At 41.3% G+C, this 24,613-nt stretch overlaps 2 protein-coding genes across 17 annotated transcripts in view; one reads left to right on the top strand and one right to left on the bottom strand.

Moving 5' to 3' along the window:
- Positions 1–24,613, bottom strand: part of FRYL (FRY like transcription coactivator) — a 429,780-nt gene that overhangs the window by 330,774 nt on the left and 74,393 nt on the right. The gene's annotated exons all lie outside the window — the stretch shown is intronic.
- On the top strand, positions 19,087–19,561 carry LOC119854496 (40S ribosomal protein S15-like). The gene is given in 2 exon segments (XM_038399038.2): positions 19,087–19,377; positions 19,380–19,561. Coding segments are annotated over 2 exon segments (447 nt in total). The 5' UTR covers positions 19,087–19,112.

Below are 24,613 nucleotides of genomic sequence, written 5' to 3'. Positions count from 1 at the left end.
CGACAGCTACACTTTAGTCTATACAGCTCCCAGCATTAGAAAAGCTTTTCTCCTAGTCTTCAGAGCAAGCACATTCTTTCCAGAGCTCCATACAGCTAGTCAATAAGCGGTGACTTCTCAGCATTCTTGTGAAGATGCACAGTACAACTTCCCACTTAATCCATTGGAGATAATGCTGGCTAATGGATCGGGAGGATGATGTAATGAATACTGAGGCTCTAAGCCTACATCAGCTCTCTAAAATTGCTCAGCTCAACTAATGCTTCTTCCTGCCTCTTAAACCCAGATGTCTAATATCTCATTTCCTAACTGCAGAGCCCACTCAGGAAAGGTAACTGCATTATAATTAAATTATAACTTTAAAATATAAACAGAATCAAATATTCTTACTTTAAGGATACGTGATTCCTTTTGTACACTGCCATAATATTCACACTAGAAATCAAAATGATGCTGACAAAGAAAGATCCATTTATCTTTAAAACAAAACAAAAAACCTTCACTCCACAGCAGTCATGGAAGATTGACAAAATGATAAACTAGAGCTCCTTCTACATAAAGGCATTTTTATAACTACATACAGCTCTCAACTTCAGTAGGAGCACAATTCATGCTAAGAATATCAACAGACAATTTAAAAGAAAAATTATTATATTTAGCATAATTATGAGTATTTCCTTCAAGTGCTGCTATCAGTGTGTAACTACAATTTTCCCACTTTCCTCCCCCAAATTTTAAATTTGTAATCATTTACTTGTGACATATATATTAACAAAGAGAATGGAAAAATTTGTGATGTTTAATTCCAGACTTGAAATATTACTTGAGACAGAGATCAAAAATGAAGGGACATGCACAATTTTGCGCTTGAAACATTTGTGATATTAAGGACAAAGAAGAGTTTGATTATATTAATGTTTTTGACCATATTACTTTGCCATTAAAGATGTGGAAGAGGCCTTTGAAACAAGATTTCACAAGCACTTGAAAACTATATTCAAAAATAAAACAGAAATTAAAGACAAGATCCCTGTCCTGAGGAGCTTTCAGTTAATATTAGAGGGGAGAACTGAAGTAACAAATAGTACTGAAATGGAAGGAAAATAAGGGTTATAGTGATAAAACCATGAAGTCACTCAGTTTAGGTATGTGCATATACTGGCAGTTCAAATTAAAAGTTTATTTTTTTAATTTTCTCAACAATTTAAACAAAAATATTACAAGTAAATAAATAGTATGCCCTGAAACCACTTTGAAATTTCTATTTGAGTCAGTGCTTGCCGGAAATATTTCCTGGCACCTCAGACAGCTATGGAAAATACTAGTTTTCCTATAATAAATTAATGTAGAGTTACTCATGCATTTAAGGAAAGATAATCAGGCTATACGCTTAAAAGACTCAAATACAAGAGTTGAAGAAGCTGCTCAGCTGCACAGCTCGAAACCCCGGTGGAGCTTCACTAATAATAGTCAGAAACTTAGGCCTGGTCTACGCTACAAACTTAGTTCAACGGAAGCCACCTTAAGTCAACCTAATAATGTATGCATCTACACTTCCAGGTTCCTTCCACCAACCTAACTTGCCTGTAAAATCGACTTAGTTACTCCACATCTGCAAAAGGCATAGTGCTTAATTTGATGTTGATGGATCGACAGAGAGGTAGTGCAGATGCAGTATTGTGTAAGTCAACTGAATTGTCTACAGCAGGCATCTCACAATGCTCCGCTGTGACTGCTCTGGAGGTCATTTTCAACTCCACTGCACAGCATCCAGGTACACAAGAAACAGCCCCTGCCCTTGTAAAGCTCTGAAACTTTTGTATTCCGATTTCCTGTTTCATCAGCATGGAGAGTTCGCCAGCCCTGCTGATCATGGCAACTCAACACTCCAAACATGCTCCAGTCTGAAGTACACAGGAGGTGGTGGATCTTATTGGTCTGTGGAGAGAAGAGTCTGTGCAGGCACAGCTCCAATCCAGTTGAAGAAACAGACATCTACACAAAGATCACGTGGGGCAGGGTGGAGAAGGAGGACACGCAGCAGAAGACAAGGGAGGCAAACAATCATTCTGGTTCTGCACCACAGACATGCCGGTTCTACAATGAGCTGAATGTGATTCTTGGTGGCAACCCCACCACTACCCCGAAACGCAGCATGGATACCTCCCAGGACTCTGAGTCCCAGTCTACCTCAGGCAACGAGGACGACATTCTGGACAAGGAAGAGGAGTAGGAGGAGAACAGGAGACAAGAGAGGTGGATCCATTCTCCCCGAGTGCCAGGAGCTATTTTTAACCCCGGAGCCCAGCCAGTTGCAAGACAGCATGGTGGCTGAGTATCATGCCAGGGAAGGCACTCTGGAGTGAGTATTCCAAACAAACTGTAGGGGTTACATTTTTTTTATTATTTTATCTTCAATCTGAAGAAAAACTGAGGTGCAGTGGGTATCTGCTTCCCAGTGGCCACTCCTGCTATGCAGAGGGTTCCCCCATCCTGAAAAGACTGTTTATGTGCACTGGGAGTTCTGCATGGATATCTCTAGGAAACTTTAATGGAGATACTCTGCAATCCTTTGCAGAAGGTTTCTGTGGAGGGTTGCCTTATTTCTTTCACCATAGGAGGACACTTTCCCACACCACTACAGTATTAACTCTGATGGCATCATTGCAGTACACCACATAGCAGCATAAGGACCAGGTCTGTACCCAAACGCTTGTAGCATCTGCTCCCTTACCACCTCTGTTATCCTCAGGAGACTGATATCACTTAGGGTCACCTAGGGGAGATGATGGAAGTTTTCACTAAAAGTGCTTATACCATAAACAATAGAACATGTGATTCCCCCATCCATGGTGATTTACAGGTCCCTCAACCATGGTTTCCCTAACATGCCAGTGGTTTGGATGGCAAGGATCGGCGTTGACCTCAGAATCCACAAGCCGAGGGCGACTGCTACTGGCAGTGTTAATGAAATAGATGGGAGCTTCCTGTATCAGTTGTGGCCACAAACCCCCACCCAGGAGCCGCCTTGGATGAAGACCACAATTTGGTAAGCTTAATGCTGGTTCCTGGTCTCAAAAGACACATCCATGATGCTAAGAGTATGGGGAATTGTCCACCTGTACTCCTGACATGGGTTCCCCACAAGTTGCAGCACAAGGCCCTTCACCCATGCTACTGGGCCATACTCACCATGGCTGGTATAGCAAACTAGTTTATTGAATAGCTAAGGATTCTCATTATATTCTGGCTTGCACTTGAGTGCAATAAGGGGAGTGACTTTTAAATAGCAACCTTGTACAGACCCAGGGTATGGCAATAACAGTGGTTGCCTTGTGCTTTGCATGGCTTACAGTGGAAAGCTTGGCCTTTAATGCATGCTCCCCACCAGCTGAGAGGCTACAGCAGATTAGAAGAGGGAAAAAGAACGTATGACAACATATTCAATGTGATAATGAATGCCTCCAGGATAGCTGATACAGAGCTCAGAGCCTGGAGGATTTTATTATCTGAAAAACTGGACACAGACATGGAGATCGGGAGCAGGAGTAGGCCATGCAGGTTGAGATACTGCAGATTATGAAGGATCAAACATGCTGAGGCATCTTGTTGAGCTTCAGGAAGAACAGCTTGAGGATAGGCTCTCTCTGCAGCCCCTACACAGCACCCTACAAACATCACCCTGTTCCCCATCCCCCTCCCTTCCACTCAACACTAGGGGAGGGTACTAAGAACAAAAGGCAGCCATTTGAAGACCTTTGATGATCAAGACTTCTGTGCTTTCACAGACAGGCTGACTTGCCTTCTCTCCTCCCAATTTTATCACACTGTTTAACCAAGGTTAAATTATTTTTCTTTTCTTTCTGGTTCTTTATGTTTGTGCAATAAACATAACATTTTGAGAATTAAATGCTCTTTATTTATTCCAGGCCTGGGGGTTTGGAGGGTCAAGGGGAGGTATATAGAAACTGATGCAATGGAAAGGATGGCATAGGATGGCACAATGCAGATAAGCAGCACATATGACTGTGGCTCATTACTGAAATGTGTTTTCAAAGCCTCCCGGAGATGCAGAGCTCCTTACTGGCCTCTTCTTATTGCTCTGGTATCTGGCTGCTCAAAATTAGCTGACAGCCTATTTGCCTCCACGCCCTACCCCTGCAGAAACATCTCTCCCTTTGCTTCACAGATATTAGGGAGCACACAGCAGGCAGCGATAACCCTGGGGATATTGCTTTCACTGAGGTCTAGCCTAATAAACAAACTGCACCAGTGACCCTTTAAACATCTAAAGACACATTCCACCACCATTCTGCACTTGCTCAGCCTATTGCTGAACTGCTTCTTACAGCTGTACAGGTGCCCATTGTACTGATTCATGAGCCACGGAAGCAAGGGGTAGGCTGGGTCTCCCAGGATCACTATTGGCATTTAAAAATCATGAGTGGTTATTTTCCAATCTGGAAAGGAAGTCCCTGATTACAGCTTTCTGAATAGACCTGTGTTCCTAAAGATGCGCACACCATGACCATCCCACGTTGATGTCAGTAAAATGCCCCCTGTGATCCACCAGCGCTTGCAACACCATTGAAAAGAATCCCTTTCAGTTTATGTACTCTGTGGCAAGGTGGTCTGGTGCCAAGATAGGAATAGGCGTGCCATCTATTGCACCATCGCAGTTAGGGAACCCATTGCGCAGTTAGGGAACCCATTCACTACGTCCTACATGTTGCCCAGAGTCACTACCCTTCTTCAGTGACGTTGATTAATGGCCCTGCACACTTGGATCACAACAGCTACCCCGGTGGATTTGCAAACTCCAAATTGATTCCACCGAGCCATCACCACTCACTTTTCCACTGCCTAATTTTACTATTGCTGCTCTTCAGGGCTGGGGAAAGCTCTCCACAAAGTTCCTGGAAAGTGGCCTTCCACACTCCAAAGTTCTGCAGCCACTGCTCGTCAGCCCATAGCTGCGTAACAATGTGGAACCAGAAACGGCGCTTCATGATGTTTGGCTACTGCACAACTGCCAGCAGCAGCTGGAAATTGTTTTGTTCTATGGCTTGCAGCAGGGCTGCTTGAATGACATCGCCATGTTCTATGTCCTCTTGTCTCAGCTCTGGAAATACTGCAGGATAAGACATGAGGTGTTTGCAATGCTCACAAGCTAAGCGGAGTCCATGCTTCTTGGGCTATGGCCTACATGCAGCTAACCCAGACTTTTGGGAAAAAAGGCATTAAAAAACATGGGTTGTTTTCCGTTGATAACAGGGGAGGGAGGGAGGAAACTGCAACATGAGAGGTTGAAGCCATGTTCCTGTTTCCCCTTATGACAATGTTTTGGCCCCATCAAGCATTGCAAGCCCATTTCAAAACCCCGTACAGTTAGTTGCATTCTGGAATATCTACCCATGGTGCACTGCTCTGTGCCTCAGTGCAAGCGCTGCTAGTGAGGATGCAGTCCACTAACACAATGAGCGGCTGTGGACATGCCAGACCAACTTAATTACCGTGGCAGCTGGATGTCTACAAATTAAATCTATTTAACTTTGTAGTGTAGACATTTTCCTAGTCTACACGTAGCTTGTACACCAATGTAACTGAACTGGTTTATAGACTGATTTACTTAAATTGGTGCAAGCCTTCTAGCATGGAAACAAATCAGTTTAAGAGTGCGCAAATAACTAGTTGTTATAAATTGTCCTAGTTAACTAAACCAGTTTAAAAGTCCCACTTTTAGATAAATCAGTGCCATTGTGGGCTTCAACAAGGCCTAAAGTCATAGATAAAAGGTAAATCTGCATTTTGAAATATCCAGATTTTACCACAGAATGCCTGGGATTAAACAATGATATCATGCCATCATATTTATCTTGAAAGGAGAGGGAAAGTAAATATTCTTGGCAGGGCTGGATGACAACAGAGGCATTATAGACCAGTGCATAGGGCCCAGCTCCTGAAGTTACACAGTAAAATCAGAGATCAGCTTTAATTTAATTGAAAAAATGAAGAGTTCATGGTTGCCAAAAAGATCCTGAAAACATGACTCAGTTGTAATCCATGCAGTAATATCTGTCTATGTCTGCAGACAGCCTGAAACAATAGCCCAGAACTGTGAACTGTCACGATGCACCTGAACATGTTGAATTCCAAAACCCACTGCTCGGGGTGGGGGGGGGGCACTTGTTTCAGGGGAAATCTGCTAAACTATGTGTATGTGGCAGGAGAAGAGTGCTGCAGAATTGGCTTAGCCCTTCCATCAAACACCAGCTATGAAGGCAATACTACAAAGAAATTTTTATCACGTGACATTGTCTCAGTGAATCATGGTGTGCCCAAAATCATATAGTGTTTTTGGCAAAGTTATTTCTCATAGAAGAACTGTGTATTATATTCCTGTTATGTTTCATGCTACTTTTCTTCTCTACCACACACAAGCACATGTAATTTGTGGTATAAGGTATGCACTTGTGTGTAAAGGAGTAGAGGGTATGTACCTCTTAAATGGTTTAACGTTTATTTCCTTGCTTTTATGGTTTTTGTCATGGTTTTGTATGTAGCAATCTGACTGCTTCATAACCAAGTGTTTTGTCTGTTCACATATATATTAATGCAACCTTTCAACATAGTACATCCTTTCAGCAAGCATTTCTTTTTTCTTAATAGATCAGTAAAATATTAGGGCTCTTGCCTAAGAGTGAGGCCAGTTTGATAAGAAAAAACAAAAAGATGCTGTGCCTGGGCTTGTAAAATTCACATGACATTTGCAAAACTATATTAAAAATTGCAATTGGTCTCTGGTTTCAACTCTGGGTTTCAGAGAGAGTTCAGAAGCTTTGTCAACCCCAAACATTAAGAAGACACGAGTCAGATCCCCTAAAAAAAGTCATGAGATTGTATTTTTAAAAAATTGCATGGACTATTAAGCCACTTTGGGTCCTTTTTATTTGCCTTTTGGTTTTAAGCCTTTAGGATTCACATTTGCTAGCTCTTCTCCATAATCACGGCCTGATCTACAGCAAAAACATAGGTTGACCCAGCTACGTGGCTCAAGGCTGTAAAAAACTTTACACCCTGTGTGATATAGTTTAGGTCAACCTAACCCGCACTGTAGATGCAGCCAGGTTGATGGAAGAATTCTTCCATCAACCTAGCTATTGCCTCCAGAGAGGTTGGATTTACTACAGTGATGGGGGGGGGGGGGGGGACCCACCTTCCTACAGTAGTAAGTATCTAAACTACAATGGCATAGCTGCAAGGCTGCAGCTTTGCAACCACAGCGTTTGTAGCATAGACATATTTTAAGATTTATTTTTTAAAATAAAAGCTGAGATATTTATGGAATTGCATGACTCCTAGAACTGGGGGGCAATAAGGGCAAGTCTATGCTACAGTGCTACATTAGTGTGGCTGCACTGCTGTAGCACGTCTGGTGAAGACATGCTATGCCAACAGGAGAGCATGCTCCTGTCAGCATAAGTACTCCACCTCCACAAGTGGCTGAAGCTATGATCTCCCGCCGACACAGCACCGGTGTGAACAGCACTTATATCAATGTAACTTGTGTTGCTCAAGAGGTTGTCTTTTTCACACTCCTGAGTGACGTAAGTTACATCGACTTAAGCAGTAGTATAGTAGTATGCGCCCTTAAAAAAAAACAGCCAATATCATGCAGCACTACTGTTAACTCCTATATCAGCTTACAATTTTCAATGTGATCGGGGACAATACTGACAAAACCAGAATTTCACCTGCTGACACCAACTGTGAGTTTGGCCAAATGAGTCTTGGGGTAGTTTCAATTGTTTTCCCCCATCATGCCAAAAGATTATATTTCATTATTATTTCTATGTAGTCATAGTTACTAATTACTTTCTTTGGTAGACTTCTTAAGAGGAAATACAGACTTCTTTTAGATGTGACTGATGTATTAGAAAGCCAGTTGCAAGTTGCGAGCCCCGACCCCTGCGGTGGGCTGTGAGCCCCAACCGTAACACATGGCTGCGCGCCCCGACCCTGCGTTATATCGGGGGAAGGATGTACATTTTAGAATTCTCAATAATTCAAACCATTTGTTCCCCCTCCCACATTAAAATTTAAATGTGTCAATATGTTAATATTTATCAAGTTACAGGTTTTGCACGTGTAACTAACATGATTTATACTGCAGCATTTGATTTTTAAGTCCAAAGAAAAGGAGAGAAGCAGTGTGAAAGACTCATGGATTTTAGTTTGAATACTCAGTTTCTCTATATGTGTACAGAGAGCAGAACAGTGCAACTCAGCTCAAAAGATCCAGAAACATCCAGAAGTCAGGTGTGCAGATACCAGATATGTTCAGTTGTTGTTTCTGAAACTGTAGAGGAAGTTTTCATTAAAGGAAAAGAAGTCTTGCAATTTCCATGCATTCATCATCTGAAACCTGTGCCAAACCAGTGCTCAGGGGAATAAAGATAATAAATATAGGCATTAACAGCCCTTTAAGACTCAAGTGGCTGACCGACCAGAACCAAGAGATGTGTCTGCTGCCAGTGCTGGGTCCCAATTCCTATACCACTCTGGATACAGAGGAGTGTTAATCCACCTTTATTTACTAGGGAAACCCTCCATTAGGATAATGTTTAGACCACTGCAGTGTGTTTTATGGATCAAGAGGGAGAGCATTTGAGTCACTCCCTAGAGGCTACAGAGCTTGTGGAACTTACATATAGCTATTAACTAACTGCTTTGAATTGGTATTTTGTCTCAGTGAGAGAGAGACAGCATGCACACAGTAAGGTGTCAGAGTAGAAGCCGTGTTAGTCTGTATTCGCAAAAAGAAAAGGAGTACTTGTGGCACCTTAGACACTAACAAATTTATTTGAGCATAAGCTTTCGTGATCCGAAGAAGTGAGCTGTAGCTCACGAAAGCTTATGCTCAAATAAATTTGTTAGTCTCTAAGGTGCCACAAGTACTCCTTTTCTTTTTACAGTAAGGTGTGGGTTTGTACAGCAAAGCTCAGTAAGGTGAGTGTTTGTACAGCCTTATTGACTGAACTAGATTTATGGGGGAAAAATAGCACCAGAAAGAGTGAGAGCCTTATACAAATCCAGGGAATCGATATTTTATATGCCGATAGCACTGTAAGTTAATTTATTTTGATCAAACTGTGAAGCTGATCCCAATGCCTGTACTACTTTGGAACTAGTGAGAAGACCAGTCAGCTATTATCCCAAGCAATGTTGCTAACTCTAAGGATCCCAAGACTTTTGTTTGTTGAAAAGGCTCTGAAGTTTTGGGAAAGAACTGAGATGCTGCCATACTTCTCAAACTCTGAAGAATCCAGATAACATACTATATATTATAGCCATGCTATAGAGACCGAGAAATCATCTTGGAAAGAAGATCAGGAGGTAAATGTGTTTCGAAGTATAGAAGTGTAAATGTTATGTTGAAACTCTTAGTTTAAAACTAAATAGGGAAGTCTGTATGAGGACCAGTAGACTTACTACCTAAAAATATTTTTCAGTTATTAATAAGTATTCCAAATACTATTTACTCTGTGTGTGTGTGTGTGTGTGTGTGAGAAATGTTTGTTTATTAAGAAATTATGTACTACTCTTTGAAGCTGACTGAGAACTGGTCCTCAATATCATGGCTGTTGCATATAAAATCCTTGAATGTAAGAGTTAACTCTGTGTAATGCTCACTGAAAGTCCTGAAAAGACAGAACTCTGGCATGTGCTTTAGCAAGTGTGAAAAAATTATACACAATACTGCTTCAGCATCCCTCCCTACCTGTTACATAGGTACCTAGAGCCAAACTTTTAAAGATGTCAATAAGCACCTGATGGGATTTTCAGGAGTGCTCAGGCTCCTTACTCGGACATCAATTGGTGTTAGATGCCTAGGAACATTCATGAATCCCATTAGGCAACTGTTTGCATTACTGGATACTTGCCATGTTATTTACATTTTGAAGACTACTTCTAAATATAAACAGTATCCACCATATCATTCTCTTACTTAAAATTTCTAGCAAGTATGTAGATAGAGCAGGTCCAATATTTATGGACAAGAGAATCATCTTAAAAAAAATTTTTTACATTTTCATTAATATATTGTTCAAAGTAGCAGCCATGTTAGTCTGTATTCGCAAAAAGAAAAGGAGTACTTGTGGCACCTTAGAGACTAACAAATTTATTAGAGCATAAGCTTTCGTGAGCTACAGCTCACTTCATCGGATGCATCTGGTGGAAAAAAATTCCACCAAATGCATCCAATGAAGGGAGCTGTAGCTCACGAAAGCTTATGCTCAAATAAATTTGTTAGTCTCCCAACTCTAAGTCTCTAATACTCCTTTTCATATTGTTCAAAGTTTGTTTTTAAAATCATTTTACTCCTGTTGAACTACATTTTACCATTTTATCTCATAATTCATGCATTTTACCTATTTTCCCTCCAACACAGGTTTGTGTGTGTGTGAAGAGAGAGACTGTCTCCCATCTCTCCCCCTCCTCAAAAAGTACCATCATATTCATCATTCTGAATGTCTTGTCTATCCCATAATAAAAATAATTTTAACTAAATCCCAGCATAAACATTGCATGAAAAATCACCACTAAAAACATTCTGATAAACTACATAATATACCCAAGTCACATTGTTCCAAAAAGCTCCTTAGCTACATTCACCTTCAAGATGATAGAGTGTTACTGAAATGCAATTTCAGTAAAAGAATGACATCTAACATAAAATATACAATTTATGATGTTCAATTATGGCTATGAATTTTCCATGAAGTGTTGGAGAAGCTATATTGTGAACATACAGATTTTATCTTGTACATGGTTAAAGTTCTTTAAGATCATTAAAGTAGCAGCTGTTAAATACAGTAACTCCCCACTTAACGTCCTCTCGCTTAATGTTCTCGATCTTATATCCTTGCTCAATTACAGAACATGATCCATTTAAAGTTGTGCAATGCTTCGCTATAATGTTGTTTGGCTGCCTACTTTGTCCACAGCTGGCATCCCTCCTATGCCTCCCCCCCAGCGCCTCCCGTCCGCCAGCAGACCCTGCAGATCAGCACCTTCCCCCTCTACCCCCTGCCCACGGGAATCAGCTGGTTTGCCATATTCAGGAGGGAGGGGCGAGGAGCGAGGACTCGGAGCCCAGGCTTCCCTGTCTCCTGAACACCGCAAACAAGCTGATTGCCGCAAGCGGGAAGAAGAAGGGGAGACTGAACGCCGAGTCCTTGCTCCTCCCCCCTCCCTCTTGCCCCCTGAACGCCACAAGCCAGTGGATTGCCGCGGACGGGGGAGGGGGGAGTGAGGACGCAGCGCACGGAGTAAAGGGGGAGATGGGGAAAGAAGAGGTGGGTTAAGGGTGGGGCTTGGGGTGAAGTGGGCAGGCTGAGGGTTGAGCCCCCCCACCCCGGTGCTTGCAGAGTAGGGGAAGCTGTCGCTGTTGCTGTGCAATGTGCTTCTCCTAGCCTACAGCACCTTCAGCCTCCTTGCCTGCCTCACTGTTTCCAGTGCCAGTGGGCTGTGCCTGTATGGGGTAAGGCGGGGCACCTCCCAACTATAGTACTGTACTGTACTGTAGGGCAAAAAAAAATTTCCCTGGAACCTAACCCCCCCTATTTACATTCATTTTTATGGAGAAACTGGATTCACTTAACATTGTTACACTTAAAGTTGCATTTTTCAGGAACATAAATGCACGTTAAGTGAGGAGTTACTGTAATAGTTAATAGAAATTATTAGACTACTACATAGCACTCAAAGTTAAAATTATTTTGATCAAACTGTGAAATGTTGCGCGCGCGCGCGCGCGCGCACACACACACACACACAAAGATAATTTAGTTTTAGGTAAATGCAATTTCTAGTGACTTTTTTTTTTAAACTGACTAGACCACCTTTGAAATATCTACTAACATTATTTTTCTGAGAATAAACAGTCTGACACTGAAATAAGTTCACTTGTACAATCCAGCTGCATCTTAACAGCAATCATAGCCCAAGACTTATGTTGATTTACAAACCTTAAAAATTCTAAAACTAAGAGAAAAAATTGAAAGAACTACCTGATTCAAATGGAAGAACAGGTTACTACTAGTGGAAAGAATGTGAAATAATACTAGTAAGTACCTACCATAAATCTGCACACACAGACTTTTCTGGAAGGCCTAAAAGTTCTCAGCTTTCCAGACAAACAAGGAGCATCTCAAAAACAAGTTCTCCATAACAAATATGTGAAACTTAACCCTCCTAATGTCCTGGAGCCTATGCGACCTCAACACAACGTAAATGAAAAATTTCATGACAAACTTGTTTCTCTTCATACAGTAAGTATTATTAGAATAAGATGAGGTCAATCTTTCTCCACTGATTTTATCATTTACTTGTTGTGGTTTTGTGTCACAAAAAGAAAAAATTACTAAAAAGGTAATGGATAATTTAGAACATTCAATGTTAAATCCATTGGAAAAATAAAAATACTACACATCAAAGACCTTTGGGACCGTCTTGGACCCTGTGTTTCTCTGCTAAATTTATAAACACCTTCTCACATTCGCAGTCCCAGAAGGGTGACCACCCATTGTGAATTGGGCAGGTTAGTCCCAAAATGCACAGTTCAAGTCCCAGTCCCGGGCTGAATGACTACAGGACAACATTTGTCCGAGATTCCCTGTGGTGCCACTCCGCGCCTGTCCAAGGCTCAGGGGCAGTGCCAACATCTTCCAGGAGGGCGAAGGGGGGGAGGAGGTGCTGAGGTGGTCTTCCGTGCTGGATCCTCCACTCCTCTTTTTGTCACAGTTATTTTTAGTAAAAGTAACCTTGACAAAATCTTAGCTTTACTTATTACAACAATCTGTAGCCCAATAAACCCTCCCTACCCCCCCCCCCGCGTTTTTCCCCTATGACTGCAGAATAGGGCCACTTCACCTTGAATGGGGTCCCTTAGAATGCGTGTTAACTACTTATGCTAAACAATCTGTTCCACCTTGTATTTAACTGTGACATCCTGAATACCTTTCCGGAGACTTAAGGAAGAGCGCGGTGTAGCTTGAAAGCCTGTCTTATTGGACCAACTTCTGTTGGTGACAGAAATATAATATCTCACCCACCTTGTCTCTTTGATCATGGGATCAGTTAGATACCAACTCAAGTATTGCGTAGTATGCTCTTGAATCTAAGGAAGTTTTAACTTGTAACCAGGGAACTATAAAACTGTGAACAACAGTCAGTTTTAAATGCATCCTATGCACTTTTTTCCAATTTTGACATACTCTGGGTCTCCAAGATCTTATTACAGAAAGAGTTGGGTGATTTTGGGTCCAATACGAGGGTTTTTCTCAGCAGGCAGTTCCAGGAAGGTAGTAATCCCAGCCAATTTGATGACTTTGATTATCTTGATTTTTGCAGCCACCCTGACAATCACAGCCTGCAGAATTTAAATTTTTGGTTTTGGAGGGGGGTTTTTTTTGGCCGGGGGGAGCGGGTAGTTTGGTTTGATACAGAGTCTCACTGAAGTGTTAATGGTAAAGCCCAACAATTATACTAATTGTTTCAGGGAGCTCAATTCCCAATGGTTCTATATTAAAGAGCAACCTGAATGAAAACGAAAGCTAGTTTTCCCTCTCTGCTGCTTCAGATCCACTTAGTATTTCCCAGAAGGAATACAGGAGGTAAACTTTGTTGTGTAACTAGTTTCTGAGTGGTAGCCATTTTAGTCTGTATCAGCGAAAACAATGAGGAGTCCTTAGAGACTAAAATTTATTTGGGCATAAGCTTTCGTGGGCTAAAACCCAATTCATCAGATGCATGGAGTGAAAAATACAGTAAGCAGTATAAATATTATAGCACATGAAAAGATGGGAGTTGCCTTACCAAGTGGGGGGCTAACAAGGCCAATTCAATTAAGGGGAAGTGGCCTATTCTCAACAGTTGACAAGAAGGGGTGAATATCGAGAAAGGGAAAATTATTTTTGTAGTGCTAAAGCTATACAACTATATAAACCCATTGGAAGCATAAGCTTCTCTAACCCTTGGAGCACAATTAAAAATTGAATTCATCCCTTTCCTCAGAATAAGTTTGGTATCTCTATTTTAGATACATACTTTACCTACAAACATCATTTATTTTACTTGGACTGTAATGCAAGCTAGCATGCACCAGCGTTTGGACATTTTTTCTTTTCCTCAGCTTATTGGCAATACTGCAAGTCAAAGCATTTCATTATCCCCCCTATAAATACTAATTGAAAAGGAAAAGTGACAAGACAGAACTCACATGTGACAGCCCTTGGAAAGGAAGAGAAAATACTCATTACCACCTCTTGGTGTCTCAAAGGAAGAAAAATGGAATTACTGAGGGGCCTCCTATCATTCTCCCAATATGGATTACTCATTTAGAACTCATATTTACCACCTTTAAATACAAAACTTGGGTAGCCACCTAACACTGTAACACTGTAAGGGTAACCAGAACTCTATTAACTAATGGTCTACTACCAAGAAACATATTACTCTCATCCTAGCAGAACTGCTTGTGGAGAAATGGGATTTATGTTCATAAAAGGAAACAACATTAATATATAAAAGTAATGTGGACACACTTGAGCAATGAGAGTTCTGGATGAATAAATTCAAAATCTCTAGTATAGTCATTATATATTTGATTTATACAGATCTCAATGTAAAAAAAACAAAACAAAACTGTCCCATTATATGAATTCCCCTGCCTCACAATGTAACTGAAGGACAGGTCTGCTGCTATAACTGCACGTTTTGCACACTATAAGTCCGATGGTCTATGCCATCATTACACTGGGCAAGCTGGCCTGCATTAACATTATGGAAAAAGAGGAAAGGGAGATCCAGAGAAAGGAGAGGAAAATTAAAGGATTCATCTATAAAGATACAGGTGATTAATCAAAGGTAAAATTTTCCCACTGGGTTTCTCAGTGCACTCATCTTTCTGTATCTACCTTCTACACTGTAATCTCTTTGAGAAAGGGACTGTCTTGTACAGCTCTGAGCACACCAGTTCTTAAATAAATTATAAATTTAACTTAACTATATTCATTGATTAACATCTGTAAAAGCTTTATGCCTCGCACAGTTCATCACATTAAGTATTTCAGAAGATTAAGTATCTTCACTTTTTATTTTATTTATTTTATTTAAAAACTACAGTCATCCTACTAGCTTTATAAATCTAAAACAGGTATACAAGACTATTTCTAGCGTATACTCAGGTAAAATACCCATAAAGCACAACATCCACTTTATCTATAAAGCATTCTTCTGTAAGGCTTTGGCTTCTGCCTTAAATCAAGCAGCAAAATGTTACTTATATTAATTTAAGGGAAATGTATAGTTGCTTTATTTTAATCCTAAAAATAAAGTTAGCATTTTACCTCTATTAATTCCACATAAAGCAAATATTTTAGGTTCACATAATTCTTCTCTTCCATTTTTAGCGTTACTGTCAGAAAACTACTGTTATTGAATTATACAACTTTTAACAGTTAAACTTGACAAACTCAGTGTTTCACCTGAATTTACATTAATTTATAAGCTATACTTCTTAAAACATCAACTATATTCTTTAAATAGGAACAACAACAACTGGAAACTTTTATTTCAATCACATACAATTCAGCCAGTCATGTAAGATAGGCAACCTCACTGTTTAAAAAAAAATGTTCAACTTTTGAACAGCTTTATTACATTTATTCTTATATTGCTCAATATCTGCTGACATTAATAAACACTTTCCTAAAGCTTATGTGCCTATTTTATTGATTGCTTTAATTACCTGTTTTGACAACACTTGCCTTCTAATGCATTCCTCATTGGTAATGCTGTAGTACATTGCTCTGTTCCATAAGAGCACCTCATTCCATTACCAGGATACAAAAATAGAAATAAGCAGATAATTTAAATAGGATTCAGCTGCTATCCGCTTCGGTTAAAAGCATGATCCCAGAACAGACTGCAAATCTGCATTTTGTAAATGATGACATCACACTTTTCTATGAGAATAGTCATGTAACACTGATTTGAGGAAATTACTTCTAATGACAGCCAGTTGGCAGGCATTTAATGAGTCAGAATAGAGAATTAATCTTCAACGGCAGGATTAGAGTTTTGTATGCTTTGTTTTCCTCAATTGCTCAACCACTAATAATACATCAAATACAAGGTTAAACAAAGGCCTCTCCATTTTTGCTACAGTAGATGTGTACCTGCAGGATTTCCTTTCCAGCTGGTTCAACAGTAGTGTTTTTCCATTCTAGAACCAGTGTCATCCTTTTTTACTAAGATTCACAACAAGATGTTGATTTGAAGCTTATTTTAAGACATAAGATAAAATTAACATTTTGATTCACTTTAGAACCTTATTAGTATAAAGACAGAAGAGACCACTGTGAATATCTAGTCTGACCTCCTGTATAGCACAGGCCATACACCTTGCCCAAAATAATTCCTAGAGCATATCTTCTAGAAAAATATGCCACCTTGATATAAAAATAGTTAGAGAGGGAGAATCCATTCTGCCCCGTTGTAAATTGTTCCAATGGTAAATGAGTCTCACTATTAAAAATTTACGCTTTATTTCCAGTCTGAATTTGTCTAGCTTCATCTTCCAGCCATTGGATCTTGTTCTACCTTTCTCAGCTTTATCAAAGAACCCATTATTAAATATTTGTTAACCAGGTAGGTATTTATAGACTACAATCAAGTCACCTCTTAAACTTCTCTTTGTTAAACTAAACAGATTAAGCTCCTTGAGTCTACCACTATAAAGGGATGTTTTCTAATCCTTTAATAATTCTCGTGGCTTTTCTCTGAACCTTCTCCAATTTATCAACATCCTTCTTGAACTGGGAGCACCAGAACTGGACATAGTATTCCAGCAGTGGTTGCAGCAGGGCAAAATACAGAGGTAAAATAACCTCTCTACTCCTACTTGAGATTCCCCTGTTTATTCATCCCAGGATTGTATTAGCTTTTTTGGCCATAGCGTCACATTGGGAGTTCACATTCAGCTAACTGTCCTCCACAATCCCCAAATCCTTTTTCAGAGTTACTGCTTCCCAGGATAGAGTCCCCCATCCTGTAAGTCTGACAGTCATTCTTTGTTTCCAGATGTATACATTTACATTTAGCTGCATTAAAATGCATATTGTTTGTTTTATAAACTGGGTGCAAGCAATCTAGATCGCTCTGAATCAGTAACCATTCTTTTTCATTATTTACGACTCAATTTTTGTGTCATCTGCCAACCTTATCAGTGATTATTTTATGTTTTCTTCCAGGTCATTGATAAAGCACAGAGCCAAAAACCGATCCCAGCAGGATTCCACTGGAAACAGAGCCACTCAATGACAATTCATTGCTTATCATTACAGTTTGAGACTTATCAGTTAGCCAGTTTTTAATCTATTTAATGTGTCCCATGTTTAAATAAATAAAGAATTTTTTAAAAAACTAGAATCATATAAAATTTAACAAAATGTCATGTGATACCAAGTCAAGTGCCTTATAAAAGTCTATATGTATTATATCAACACTCTTAACTTTATCAACCAACTTGTAATCTCATCAAAAAAAAGATATCCAGTTTGACAGAATCTATCTTCCATAAAACCATATGGATTTGCATTAATTACATTACCCTCCTTTAGGTTCTTTATTAATCAATTCCCCTGTCAGCCATTCTATTGTCTTGCCCAGGATTAATTTCAGGCTGACAGGCCTATAATTACCTGAGTTGCCAGTTTACCCATTTTAAAAATTGGCACAGCATTAGCTTTCTTTCAGTCTTCTGGGACTTCCTCAGTGTTCCAAGACTTATTGAAAATATTAAGGGTGCAGCAAGCTCCTCAGACAGTTCTTTTAAAACTCTTAGCTGCAAGTTATATGGACCTGCCGATTTAAAAATGTTCTAAGTTTAGTGCCTTCTTTTTAACATTCTCCAGGCAAAGGAAAGCAGTAGATCTAATCTGCTCTAATCAGTAAAACATTTAATACAGTTCTATCTGGGAAATTATTAAATTGGAAAAGATGGGGAATAATATGAGAACTGAAAGGTGGATAAGGAACTGGTTAATGGGGAGACTACAATGGGTCATATTGAAAGGTGAACTGTCAGGCTGCAGAAGGTTACTAATAGAGTTCCTTAGGGATTGGTTTGGGGACTAATCTTATTTAACATTTTTATTACTGACCTTGGCACAAAAATTGGGGTGCTAATAAAATTTGCAGATGACACAAAGTTGGGAGGTATTGCCAATATGGAGGAGGACCGGAATATCATACAAGAAGATCAGGGATGACCTTGTAAACTGGAGTTATAGAAATAGGATAAAATGTAATAGTTCAAAGTGCAAGGTCATGTATTTAGGGACTAAGATTTTTTTTTTATAAACTGGGGACGTATCAGTTGGAAGTGACAGAGGAGGAAAAAGACTTAGATGTCTTTGGTTGATTACAGGATGACTATGAGCCAACAATGTGATGCGGCTGTGAAAAAAGGCTAATTCAATCCTAGGATGCATCAGGCGAGGTATTTCCAATGGGGGGGCGGGGGGGGGAAGAAAGTGTCAGTACCATTATAGAATGAACTGGTGAGACCTCATCTGGAATACTGTGTGCAATTCTGGTCTCCCATGTTTAAGAAAGATTAATTCAAACTGAAACAGGTGCAGAGAAGAGCTATTACAATGATCAGAGAAACGGAAAACCTACCTTATGAGAGGTGATTCAAAGAGCTTGGCTTCTTTAGCCTAACCAAAAGAAGGCTGAGGGGAAGATATGATTGATCTCTATAAATACATTAGAGGAATAAATACCAGGGAGGAAGAAGAGTGATTTAAGTTCAGTGCCAACGTGGACAGAAGAACAGATGGATAATAAACTGGCTATCAACAAATTTAGGCTTGAAATTAGGCAAAGGTTTCTAATCATCAGATGAGTAAAGTTCTGGAACAGCCTTCCAAGGGAAACAGTAAGAGGCAAAAAACCCAACTGGATTCAAGACTGAGCTTGATAAAATTTATGGAGGGGATGGTATGATGAGTCTGCCTACCATCTGAAGAGACACAGCCAAGATGACGGAAGTCAAACAGAAGAAGAAACGGACCTTTAGGAAATTCACTTACAGAGGTGTTGATCTGGATCAGCTCCTCAATATGTCCTACGAGCAGCTGATGCAGCTGTACAGCGCTCGCCAGTGCAGGCATCTGAACCGCGGCCTGCGTCGTAAGAAGCATTCCCTCCTGAAGCGTCTTCACAAGGCCAAGAAGAAGGCCCCTCCCATGGAGAAACCAGAGGCAGTCAAAACTCACCTGCATGACATGATCATCCTCCCCAAGATGGTGGCGTATACAATGGCAAAACCTTCAACCAGGTGGAAATCAAGCCCGAGATGATTGGCCACTACCTGGGCAAGTTTTCCATCACTTACAAGCCAGTGAAACATGGCAGACCTGGTATCGGTGCTACCCACTCATCTAGGTTCATTCCTCTGAATGGAATGATGCTTCGGGAAAATGTTTAGAATCATAGAATCAGAGAATATCAGGGTTGGAAGGGACCCCAGAAGGTCATCTAGTCCAACCCCCTGCTCAAAGCAGGACCAAGTCCCAGTTAAATCATCCTAGCCAGGGCTTTGTCAAGCCTGACCTTAAAAACCTCTAAGGAAGGAGATTCTACCACCTCCCTAGGTAACGCATTCCAGTGTTTCACCACCCTCTTAGTGAAAAAGTTTTTCCTAATATCCAATCTAAACCTCCCCCATTGCAACTTGAGACCATTACTCCTCGTTCTGTCATCTGCTACCATTGAGAACAGTCTAGAGCCATCCTCTTTGAAACCCCCTTTCAGGTAGTTGAAAGCAGCTATCAAATCCCCCCTCATTCTTCTCTTCTGCAGACTAAACAATCCCAGCTCCCTCAGCCTCTCCTCATAAGTCATGTGCTCTAGACCCCTAATCATTTTTGTTGCCCTTCGCTGTACTCTTTCCAATTTATCCACATCCTTCTTGTAGTGTGGGGCCCAAAACTGGACACAGTACTCCAGATGAGGCCTCACCAGTGTCGAATAGAGGGGAACGATCACGTCCCTCGATCTGCTCGCTATGCCCCTACTTATACATCCCAAAATGCCATTGGCCTTCTTGGCAACAAGGGCACACTGCTGACTCATATCCAGCTTCTCGTCCACTGTCACCCCTAGGTCCTTTTCCGCAGAACTGCTGCCGAGCCATTCGGTCCCTAGTCTGTAGCGGTGCATTGGATTCTTCCATCCTAAGTGCAGGACCCAGCACTTATCCTTATTGAACCTCATTAGATTTCTTTTGGCCCAATCTTCCAATTTGTCTAGGTCCTTCTGTATCCTATCCCTCCCCTCCAGCGTATCTACCACTCCTCCCAGTTTAGTATCATCTGCAAATTTGCTGAGAGTGCAATCCACACCATCCTCCAGATCATTTATGAAGATATTGAACAAAACGGGCCCCAGGACCGACCCCTGGGGCACTCCACTTGACACCGGCTGCCAACTAGACATGGAGCCATTGATCACTACCCGTTGAGCCCGACAATCTAGCCAGCTTTCTACCCACCTTATAGTGCATTCATCCAGCCCATACTTCCTTAACTTGCTGACAAGAATGCTGTGGGAGACCGTGTCAAAAGCTTTGCTAAAGTCAAGAAACAATACATCCACTGCTTTCCCTTCATACACAGAACCAGTAATCTCATCATAAAAGGCGATTAGATTAGTCAGGCATGACCTTCCCTTGGTGAATCCATGCTGACTGTTCCTGATCACTTTCCTCTCCTCTAAGTGCTTCAGGATTGATTCTTTGAGGACCTGCTCCATGATTTTTCCAGGGACTGAGGTGAGGCTGACCGGCCTGTAGTTCCCAGGATCCTCCTTCTTCCCTTTTTTAAAGATGGGCACTACATTAGCCTTTTTCCAGTCATCCGGGACTTCCCCCGTTCGCCACGAGTTTTCAAAGATAATGGCCAAGGGCTCTGCAATCACAGCCGCCAATTCCCTCAGCACTCTCGGATGCAATTCGTCCGGCCCCATGGACTTGTGCACGTCCAGCTTTTCTAAATAGTCCCTAACCACCTCTATCTCTACAGAGGGCTGGCCATCTCTTCCCCATTTTGTGATGCCCAGCACAGCAGTCTGGGAGCTGACCTTGTTAGTGAAAACAGAGGCAAAAAAAGCATTGAGTACATTAGCTTTTTCCACATCCTCTGTCACTAGCTTGCCTCCCTCATTCAGTAAGGGGCCCACACTTTCCTTGGCTTTCTTCTTGTTGCCAACATACCTGAAGAAACCCTTCTTGTTACTCTTGACATCTCTTGCTAGCTGCAGCTCCAGGTGCGATTTGGCCCTCCTGATATCTTTCCTACATGCCCGAGCAATATTTTTATACTCTTCCCTGGTCATATGTCCAACCTTCCACTTCTTGTAAGCTTCTTTTTTATGTTTAAGATCCGCTAGGATTTCACCATTAAGCCAAGCTGGTCGCCTGCCATATTTACTATTCTTTCGACTCATCGGGATGGTTTGTCCCTGTAACCTCAACAGGGATTCCTTGAAATACAGCCAGCTCTCCTGGACTCCCTTCCCTTTCATGTTAGTCCCCCAGGGGATCCTGGCCATCTGTTCCCTGAGGGAGTCAAAGTCTGCTTTCCTGAAGTCCAGGGTCCGTATCCTGCTGCTTACCTTTCTTCCCTGCGTCAGGATCCTGAACTCAACCAACTCATGGTCACTGCCTCCCAGATTCCCATCCACTTTTGCTTCCCCCACTAATTCTACCCGGTTTGTGAGCAGCAGGTCAAGAAAAGCGCTCCCCCTAGTTGGCTTACTATATGTAAATAAAGAAAATGCTCCTGCCGGGTGGGAGGCACGTAGCCTATCTGCGACTGCTAGCAGCAAATATCTCCAAAAGCCAGTGATGGGACACTAAATGAGGAGGACTCTAAGTTACTACAGAGAATTATTTCCCAGGTGTCTGACTGATAGGTCTTGCCCACATGGTCTAACTGATCATCATATTTGGGGTCGGGAAGGAATTTTCTCCCAGTTCAGATTGACAGAGATCCTGGGGGGTTTTCCACTGTCCCCTGTAGCATGGGGCACGGGTCACTTGAAAGGTTTAAACTAGTGTAAATGGTGGATTTTCTGTGACTTGAAATCTTTAAACCATGATTTGAGAACTTCAGTAACTCAGCCTGGGATTATGGGTGGAAGACAAGGGTGGATGGGTGAGGTTCTGTGGCCTGCAATGTGCAGGAGGTCAAACTAGATGATCATAATGGTCTCTTCTGACTTTAAAGTTTATAATACCAGTGGAATAGAAGGAGTGCTATCACTATATGAAGCGATTGCATCACCTGTTTTTTCCCTAAATACAGAACAGAAATATTTATTGAACACTTCTGCCTTTTTTATATTATTATGATAATTCTACCATTTCCATCTAGCAATGGACCACTACCATTGTCAGGATTCTTTTTTAAAAAAAACCTCTTTCTTACAGTTCTTAACTCTGCTAGCCATAGATTTCTCCTTATGTCACTTGGCTTCCCTTATCAAAATTTACTATAATTCCTAATTTCTGATTTATATTCATTACTATCAACTTCCCCGTCTTCCATTTGTTATATACATTTTTTTTTTTTTTTTTTTTTTTTTTTTTTTTTTTTACTGTTGCCCCCAGTTCCCCTATAAACCAGGTTGTTTTTAAACCAGCACAGCCTTCTTCCTCAATTGTTGGATTGCGGCTTTTTGGCATCTAGTAATATGTAAAAAAAAAAAAAAAGGGAAGAAGGAGGATCCTGGGAACTACAGGCCGGTCAGCCTCACCTCAGTCCCTGGAAAAATCATGGAGCAGGTCCTCAAAGAATCAATCCTGAAGCACTTAGAGGAGAGGAAAGTGATCAGGAACAGTCAGCATGGATTCACCAAGGGAAGGTCATGCCTGACTAATCTAATCGCCTTTTATGATGAGATTACTGGTTCTGTGGATGAAGGGAAAGCAGTGGATGTATTGTTTCTTGACTTTAGCAAAGCTTTTGACACGGTCTCCCACAGCATTCTTGTCAGCAAGTTAAGGAAGTATGGGCTGGATGAATGCACTATAAGGTGGGTAGAAAGCTGGCTAGATTGTCGGGCTCAACGGGTAGTGATCAATGGCTCCATGTCTAGTTGGCAGCCGGTGTCAAGTGGAGTGCCCCAGGGGTCGGTCCTGGGGCCCGTTTTGTTCAATATCTTCATAAATGATCTGGAGGATGGTGTGGATTGCACTCTCAGCAAATTTGCGGATGATACTAAACTGGGAGGAGTGGTAGATACGCTGGAGGGGAGGGATAGGATACAGAAGGACCTAGACAAATTGGAGGATTGGGCCAAAAGAAATCTAATGAGGTTCAATAAGGATAAATGCAGGGTCCTGCACTTAGGATGGAAGAATCCAATGCACCGCTACAGACTAGGGACCGAATGGCTCGGCAGCAGTTCTGCGGAAAAGGACCTAGGGGTGACAGTGGACGAGAAGCTGGATATGAGTCAGCAGTGTGCCCTTGTTGCCAAGAAGGCCAATGGCATTTTGGGTTGTATAAGTAGGGGCATAGCGAGCAGATCGAGGGACGTGATCGTTCCCCTCTATTCGACACTGGTGAGGCCTCATCTGGAGTACTGTGTCCAGTTTTGGGCCCCACACTACAGGAAGGATGTGGATAAATTGGAAAGAGTACAACGAAGGGCAACAAAAATGATTAGGGGTCTAGAGCACATGACTTATGAGGAGAGGCTGAGGGAGCTGGGATTGTTTAGTCTGCAGAAGAGAAGAATGAGGGGGGATTTGATAGCTGCTTTCAACTACCTGAAAGGGGGTTTCAAAGAGGATGGCTCTAGACTGTTCTCAATGGTAGCAGATGACAGAACGAGGAGTAATGGTCTCAAGTTGCAATGGGGGAGGTTTAGATTGGATATTAGGAAAAACTTTTTCACTAAGAGGGTGGTGAAACACTGGAATGCGTTACCTAGGGAGGTGGTAGAATCTCCTTCCTTAGAGGTTTTTAAGGTCAGGCTTGACAAAGCCCTAGCTGGGATGATTTAACTGGGACTTGGTCCTGCTTTGAGCAGGGGGTTGGACTAGATGACCTTCTGGGGTCCCTTCCAACCCTGATATTCTATGATTCTATGATTCTATGTTCCTAAATATTTCCCAATCATCATACACATTTTTCTGATTAAATTCTTCCTCGCAGCTGATTTGGTCATAATTGTTTTTAGCTTTGTGAAAGTAGCTCTGCTAAAACAGCCATAGCTGTAAAGGAGGTATCAGTGGCATCAGTTGCAGACTGGAGAGTGATCTTGACTATCTATTTCCTTTGTCTATCAGACATTGTAAACGAGCTCTGTCCTGCTGCAGAAGGCTGTCAGTAAATTCCACAAACTTGGAGTAGTTCAGGAAATCTTATTTAGCCATTTGGGCCTGGTAATTGGCTATCTGCACAGGAAACTAGATGATGAAAAGGACCTTTCTCCCTAACAAATCCAGGTGTTTGCCCTCTTTATCCACAGG

The sequence above is a fragment of the Dermochelys coriacea genome, chromosome 4 (genome assembly GCF_009764565.3).
Source record: "Dermochelys coriacea isolate rDerCor1 chromosome 4, rDerCor1.pri.v4, whole genome shotgun sequence".
NCBI lineage: Eukaryota > Metazoa > Chordata > Testudines > Dermochelyidae > Dermochelys > Dermochelys coriacea.
The sequence above is the reverse complement of the archived record's forward strand: the minus strand, read 5'-3'. Positions and strand labels throughout refer to the sequence as shown.